The 8,422-nt window shown below is 27.3% G+C and overlaps 2 protein-coding genes across 4 annotated transcripts in view; both read left to right on the forward strand.

Annotated features, from left to right (window-relative positions):
* LOC108685282 (gastric triacylglycerol lipase-like) overlaps positions 1-963 on the forward strand; it is an 8,928-nt gene extending 7,965 nt beyond the window's left edge. Inside the window, exons 7-8 of the mRNA XM_018189998.1 lie at positions 305-447; positions 808-963. Coding sequence (XP_018045487.1) covers positions 305-447; positions 808-963 — 299 coding nt within the window. The remainder of the gene's footprint in view (positions 1-304; positions 448-807) is intronic.
* A 3,934-nt stretch (positions 964-4,897) lies between these two features.
* The window catches only part of LOC108685299 (G-protein-signaling modulator 2), a 9,116-nt gene continuing 5,591 nt past the window's right edge, over positions 4,898-8,422 (forward strand). The window contains exons 1-4 of one of the 3 annotated variants that reach the window (XM_018190020.1): positions 4,898-5,210; positions 5,939-6,307; positions 7,590-7,732; positions 7,819-8,058. In XM_018190020.1, the coding sequence (XP_018045509.1) occupies positions 5,166-5,210; positions 5,939-6,307; positions 7,590-7,732; positions 7,819-8,058 (797 nt within the window). In that variant the 5' untranslated portion in view covers positions 4,898-5,165. Of the gene's footprint in view, positions 5,211-5,310; positions 5,407-5,938; positions 6,308-7,589; positions 7,733-7,818; positions 8,059-8,422 lie in introns of those variants that run through there. The other 2 variants (XM_018190021.1, XM_018190022.1) reach the window with 2 other exon arrangements.

Raw genomic sequence — 8,422 nt, forward strand, 5'->3', positions numbered from 1 at the left:
ATTTCTCACTTCAATAAATATTATTTACAATAAATAATTTATTAGAAATGTTATTAAATATTTACTTGAATAGAATAAAAATAATTTTTGAAAATCACATTTTCTTTGATTTGAGTTTATTTTTCTCTCAGTGTATATATTGGTATTCCAATATAGTAAATTTTTTTAAGCACGTTGCTCTATTATGTAATATTTTATTTTATAAGCGAAACTTAAATAAACTTAAAATATCAATTCAAGATTTGTCAACATCTTTTAATTTTAATTCTATATTTATGTAGATAATTAATACTTATTGTTGCAGAGAAATTTCAAGCTTATGACTATGGATATATCGGCAATTACAAGCATTATAAACAGGTCACACCCATAATATATGATGTTGAAAAAATTAAAGCGCCCGTAGCTATATTTTACGGCGGTAATGATTTGGTTGCTTTAAAATCGGTAAGATACTTTGTCTTTTATATAACAATATCTTTTGATTAAAAAATATAAATTGAAAAAAGAAACAAAATCTTATAATACACAAAAGAAAGCCAAGATCAGTCAAGTCGCACATTTCAAATAATATATATTATATATTCTTATATATATTATATATTCTTTTATTAAATTAATTTATTCCAGATACGACTAAAAATTTTATAAATTACGCATATTATACATACATATTGTATTTACGGTCAAAATTTTGTTTCTTCAACTTATAGTATTTACTATTTATATATGAAAATAATCTCTAAGAATTAATTATTTTCTCAAATTATTATTACTAATTGTATACTTCCATATTTTTGTTCCTAGACTATCTTCGAATTGTACAAACGTTTGCCGAATGTTGTCCTACTGGAGGAACAAAAATCATTTACTCATTTGGATTTTATAATAGCCATGAATGTTAATACTTTAGTATACAGTCGTGTAATAGAACTATTTCAGGAATTTGATAATAAGGCATAAACGATCAATAATGAATCAATGATGAATCTGTGTCTAATACTTCTTTGTTAAAAAATTATTTTCGTATTATGTAAAAAAAAATGTCCACTCTTTATTAGAAAAATTCATATTACATTACTGTCAAAAAAAGCTGCAAATTGTCTTTCTTTAAAATAAATATAACAAAAAAAGTATTGCTGCGTATCATAGGAATGTTGTTACTAAAAAGTTTTCTTTGTCTGGAAATATTAACTAAGAAATGTACAAGCTTTTTATTAAGACAAAATGTAGAGATTTTAATGCATTGGGGAATTAAATTGAGATAGATATTTAATAAATAGACCGGAATTAGTAAGATAGTATTTACATTTTCAATGAACGGTAAAAACTACGAGAGAGATGAATGGACAATCGCAGGAAGACAGGGAGAGATGATTTTGGATTATGTATTGAGAGAAGAGGAAATTTGAAAAAAAAAATAAGAAAGCTGAACATGGATGATAGAATGATTTGGATCATGTCTTACAACGAGAAGTTTATCTCAGAAATGTTTATTGAGTTTTTCGAAATCGATTTTTTTGGTAATGCTTGAGGTAAAAAAATATATATATGTATCACGGTTTTTATCAATGCGATTTTGTTTTCAAGTTATACATTTTTGAAAAAAAAATTGAATGATCGCTAGAGATAAATCGGGTTCGCGTTCGAGGTTCGGCTAATTTTTTCTTTTTTAAGATATGGTTATGTTGTGTTTGTTACTTCTTTAGTATATTGATATCATATTACCTACAAAAAAATATTCAAGCCTTTCTAAATGATAAAAAAATTAGTTTTGCACATAAAAACTATTACCGACATGTGCTTTTTAGACAACGATATCTTAAAATGTTCCATTTATTTAGAAAAAGTTTTCCCTTGTAAAATTCTTGTTGAAGAACAAGCGCGATTTAAATTTTTCGGATTTTCAAAAAGTTATAACTCGAAAATAAAGCCAAGTTGATAAACGCCATGACAAATATATTTTTTTCAGAATCACCAAAAAATTTATAATATTGAAAACTCAATGAATACTTTTGAGGTTTTTTTTGTAGTGATGGTCAAATGTAAAAGATAAAAAAAAAGATTTGGCGAGAAGGAAAGAATCTGATTATTCAATGCTTTAGTTTGGCGAGAAATGGAAGGATATGAAGTGAATGTATTGGAGTGGATAAAAAAAGAAGTAATAGAAAAAAATACAGAAAAGATTAATTGAAGTAACTATTAGGAGTGATGGATTCTAAAATGCATGCTAAGAAAGGAGTTACAAAGAACTAAGGAGAGCATGGAGGTTAAATTATTTTTTGATAAAAAGAGAAGGAAAGAGAAGGAGATAGCTAGATATTGGAAGGAGACAAGAGAAAGAGAAAAAGGAAAAAAATTATCCGTATGGAAGAAGAAAGGCAGACTTTTCTTTTCAAGAAAAGAGTAAAGTTATGTGAGATGGAGAAAAAATTCCTACTTTTCTTTCTCTCATATGGATCACGTTTCCCCTCTTATCGCTCTTTCTCTCTTATTTTTTTCCAACATCTCCTGGCTACTTTATTTCTTTTTTCCTAGTAAAACTATGGCCTTCTTTCTGCCTTAATATTTAAGAAATCTTTTATCTTTGCTGGCTGTAAAATTCTACTTTCATGATTTTTTTTAAAGAAAATGTTTTTGCTTAAAATTATTAGACAGCAAAAAAATTTTTTTTATTTAAAAGGTGCATTATAATGATTCAAAATGGCAAATTAAAGGCCGTCTAAAAAGCACGTCTTCATTGCGGAATTCAGCCTCTATAAATTATCTGAAATTATCAAAATTTTTTATTTTTATTAATTATTATAAATGTTGCTATGACAGGAACTAGAATCAATTGTATAAAATTTAAATGACGACATATAAAAGAAAGAGTTTGATTTTGGTAAAAAAATTTGTTATTCTTTTGTTTATAAAAAATCGAATTTTTATTCTAAAAACTATTGTATAGTTCTTGCATAAAAATGTTAGGAATAAGGAAAAAAATCAAGAAATATCTTTAATATTAATAACGCCATTTCTGTATATTTAGTGTAATATTGTATATACTGTTATTCTTATAAAAAATAAATATCTATTATGAATAATAAGTTAATACAGCTTATATCTGTTATATTATTCTTACAAATATTTTTTTTGACAAAACATTTTATCTATTATTTCCCACTCTTTCCCATTCAGAAGTTGCATTTACTATATAAAAATATTTTTGAGAAAGTCACATTAATAAATAATCTGAAAAAATAATTCATTTTTATAAATATTATTTTTATAAATTTTTTAATGAATGTTTGTATTATTTATAACTACCTCGAAAAAATAGTCATTTTTATGAAAAAATATAACTATTAGATAGATTCGGGATAAAATACTTAATCTTGTATTGTGTCTCGGATTGTGGATGATCGAATACTCTGTATATCATTTATATAAAAGGTATATAAGTTGATATCAAAATCTAGTGCCAAATTATAATTCCATAAAAATAATATTTTCTGTGTGTATATAATTTGTAATAAAACTGACGCCAAGTTCAAGAAGTATGTACTTCCAAAAATGATATGAAGCATTTAAATTACACAATTATAAAAAAAATTAATTCTAAAAAATAAATCCTAAAAGATTTGATAATATTTTTAATAATATAATTTTTTAAGAATAGAACTCAGATATGTATCTGTTCAAAACTCTTTTTATTCTAGTCCAAGTGATAGTAATTATTTAATCCTCCTTTAAAATATTATATCAAAATTGCATTACTTTACTTAACTCAAAGGTATCACAAAGAATTAAGGATATAATAAAACAAATTTCAATAAAAAATATTTTATGAAAAAGAACTGGTGCGTCTCGACTAAATTAGTAAAAGAACTAAAGGCAGAAACTAATCATACTAAAGAATCATTGATCGTTCATCCTTGTCTAATCACGTATAAATAACAGGAGGGGAACAAAAATGTGGATATTATCCTACGAGTTAGATTTGCTACAAAAAAAAGGCAAAGATATCCACTCTCAGATATTTCTCAGGGAATCGATTGTGTATCTCGAAAGTAGGTCAAAATTACAAAAGTGAATAAATTCACTAGAATATTCATCATTTAATTGGTCAATATCTAGTGAATTTGTTTACTTTTGAAATTTTCATCTCATTTAAAAATACACAATAATCGACTCTCTGATTTTATAATTGTAATTGTAGATTAAAATAAAAATTTTTGAGAAAATTTTATATTATTACAAACATTATAAAAAATAATAAATAATAATTTACTACGAATTCGTTATACAGACTTCTTAAATTGTAAGATATTATGAGAATTTTTTTCACCTGTCGTAACATCTATATAAAAATTAAATTGTATATCCTTGTAGGATGTTTCTGAAATAACGCCCACTAATCACATATATTGCTTTCCTAATAAAAAACTAAATCGAAAAATCCTCTATCATTTTGCAATTTTCGCAATAGTTAACAAAATATTAATTTCTAAAGGTTGCCGAATAAATGAATAAAATCGACATATAAGACAACTTTAAGTATCTTTAAGAGTTCTTTAAGAAACATCTTCAAAATGTTTCATGTTCAAAGAACATTGAAAAATATCTTAAAATTGTCTTATACATCGATTTTATTCATTTATTCGGCAATCTTTAGAAATTAATATATTGTTAACTATTACGAAAATTGCAAAATGATAGAGGATTTTTCGATTTAGTTTTTTATTAGGAATAGCACTATATATGATTATTTCAAAAACACTATGTATTTATATCTATTATATAAAAATACGCATGCGTACAAAAATGATGGGGATATACGTTCCCCTTCTATGATATAGTAGTAGTAGTAATAGTGACGCATGCGTCGAAAGGTTCCCATCTGGATTCACCGATACCGACGGCGCCATTTGTTTGGACGCGCTCCAGAACCGTTTCGCGTCGGAGCAGCTCTTCGCTTCGGAGTAAAAGAGTCCAGGGCTATGCTTGGAGGATAGCACAACAATGAGCTGATTCCTACGATCGGAGTTCTCGAGTATCATGCTACGAGGAGCAATTACAATTATTTCACGAACCAATAGCAACGTACGGCCGTCTTGTTTTAACGGCGTTTGAACAAATCGGATCTCATTCTGTTGAAGAAAAGGTGTTACGAATAGGCTAGAATGTCTCTAAGCGCCAGTGCGGAGAATCTGTCGTCCGAGGGACAAGTGAGTGAATCAACGTCCAATTAATGACGCTGAGCTTCCCACGCGTGACTCACGCTTATCGCTGCCACACCTGTTTCTTTATACAATTTTGTTTCGTCAATCTGTCATTTACTCCGTATTACTATGGTATAAGTTATATTTCGGAGTGGGCTCGCAAGGAAATTTACTTCAGTTTTTATGTTCCGGAGCAAGCTTGGTTATATCTTTATTAAGAACAGTCTAATTCAAGTGAAATAAATATGCTTTTGAATTAATTTTTTCTTAAATCTTCACATTTTCATAATAAAATGCATATTACTGAGTCTTTTTATACACACAATAATTAATCATATCAAGCTTAACGTTTTTCCATCTTCAATTTTTCGCTATCAAATTTTGTTTTAACTTCTGTTTTTTATCTACTTTGTACAATCAAAAAATAAATTTTTTTCATCTTGTCTGTGTAACATATTTTATTGTATAGTTAATGTATCGCAAACATTTGCATGATTTGTAACATTTGTATAATTCTAAAAGATGTATACCTTATATTAGTAACTGTTAAATTGGATATTTATTCAATATTATTTTGCAAATTTTCCAAAATCACTCTATAACTCTAATGTATTTCACTAACAATTCTATAAATGTTTCTTTATGATATGCAAGTCTGCGACGATTAACTAAAAATACAAAACATTTTCTATAAAAGATAATATCCCATGTAATATGATATTTGTAACATTTAGCAGAATAGCGAGAGATGGAACATGTGTCTGGAACTAGCGTTGGAGGGCGAACGCTTATGCAAAGCTGGCGATTGCAAATCCGGAGTGGCGTTTTTCCAGGCGGCAATCCAGGCTGGTACAGATGATCTGCGAATACTAAGTGCTATCTACAGCCAACTGGGTAACGCATACTTCTACCTGGGTGACTATGTCAAAGCAATGCAGTATCACAAGTTAGACCTGACTCTCGCCAGGAATATGGGCGACAAACTGGGCGAAGCAAAATCTAGTGGGAATCTGGGAAACACACTGAAAGTTATTGGAAAGTTTGATGAAGCCATGATATGCTGCAAAAGGCATCTAGAAATATCCAGAGAGATTGGGGATAAGGTACTCATATTTCGAGAAAAGTTATATAAGAGAAAAATTATTGATACTGACATATTGCTTTTCTATTTCTTAAAGAATGTATTACAAATATTTTTTAAATTTTGAAAAAATTATTCTAGATCGCAAAGTTAAAAGTAACACCAAAAATTCAGTGGCGATTTAGAAATTGTGATTAAAAATTATTTCAATAAAAGTAATATTTTTTATCTCTATGCTGTAATAAAAAAATTTATGGAAACATATTATAAAATGGTAACAAAAAATTAAATTTTTTAATATTAGTACTGTAAGTATTTAAGATAATTGATGTGAAATTACATTGCGAAGCAGATTAATTGTTTTGTAAATGAATAAAGTATTTATTTGTTCTAAATCTTTGCTACTAATTTGTAAATCGCAATGAAACATTACATAAATCATCATACTAAAGGAACTGATATAAAAAAAAATTGAAATTTTTGTTACTATTTTTACATTTTAATTCATAATAATAAAATAACAAAGAAAATAAATGAACTATAAGAATGAATTGTTCAATAAAAAATAGAATGTTATAAATATAACTTTTATATAGATATAGCTTATTAAAATATAAATATTTTTTAACACACTTATAAAAATGGATGCAATATATATCTTAAATAAAAACGAAACTGTAGAAAATAAATACAAATTAGAAAATTCAATATTAAGCTGCTTTATGAAGTGAAGTATTTTAATAATGAATTTGGACATGGAGATAATTCGTGAAACGTTTCGGAATAGAAAATTCCTGTGGAAGTTTCAAAAGTATTAACAATAGAAAGTATCAATACTGTTTTGAATTTTGCAATAAATTAACTTTTTTGTAAGAGAAACAGAGCGTCTGAGAAACTATGATTAAAAATTGGGTCTCAATTTACATACCTAATATAATTGGTAGTAATACAAGAGTTCTTATTATTTTTCTTTCACAACAGTTATCTATACAAAATATATACAAGTTAAGGTATATGATGATTTCTAGAATGAGTTTCTAGAATGATTTCTCTTACTTCGATGTAAAATGTTATCTTTATCGATTTATATACATATCTCTCTCTTATGTAGTTCCGTACATAACGTATATATTACTATATACTAGAAAAATTAGATTAGATTACTTTATTCTATGTTACTTATCTATGACGGTGCTGTTTTATGCCACTCCGATCTCATATTTAAAACTGCACTACAAAAAAAATATAAATAAAATAATTTTGAAGAATTATAGTTCATATTTTTATAAATCCTATGTATGCAGCTTAGCGAGGGAAGAGCCCTGTACAATTTAGGAAATGTGTATCACGCGAAAGGCAAGCAAGCGGGTAGAATAGGTCATCAGGATCCAGGAGAGTTCTCTGAAGATGTTCGACAGTGCTTACAACAGGCGGTGCGCTATTATGAGTAAGATTTAATTCGCATAACTATTTTCAATTAATTTTAAAATTTATGTTGTATATGTCTCTTAGTGCCTTTCGTTTTTTTTACAGAGAAAATTTAGAGCTTATGAGGGAACTGGAGGATTCTGCTGCTCAAGGTAGAGCATGCGGCAACTTGGGCAATACATTCTACTTACTAGGTGATTTCCAACAGGCTATTTATTATCACAATGAACGTTTAAAAATTGCTAGAGAATTTGGCGACAAACCAGCGGAAAGAAGAGCCAACAGCAATTTAGGAAATTCGCATATATTTTTAGGCGAATTCGAGAAGGCTGCACAGCATTACAAGTAAATATAATTTTACTAAATTATAACCATGTATTGTTGTTTTGTTCAAATAGCATTGATGTCAAGAGACAATGAATTCATATATGTATTCATTCGGTCCAAAGAGTCATTTCGTTGTATGAGTTTAACGAACATTTTTAACTTACGCTCTTGACAAGCATAAAATTATCAACAATTTTAATGGTTACATGTACGTATATCTTAAGAATTGTTACAACACAGAATGCCATTTACTTGATAAATATATCTCTATATATCATATATATGTTTATTCATCATCATTATTCTTTTACTCATTTTTCAAATAAATGTTTATTTTAATTTGTTTTAAAAGTAAGAAAAAATGTTATAATTATATATATAT

Source organism: Atta colombica, unplaced genomic scaffold (genome assembly GCF_001594045.1).
Source record: "Atta colombica isolate Treedump-2 unplaced genomic scaffold, Acol1.0 scaffold150, whole genome shotgun sequence".
In the NCBI taxonomy this organism is placed as follows: Eukaryota; Metazoa; Arthropoda; class Insecta; order Hymenoptera; family Formicidae; genus Atta; species Atta colombica.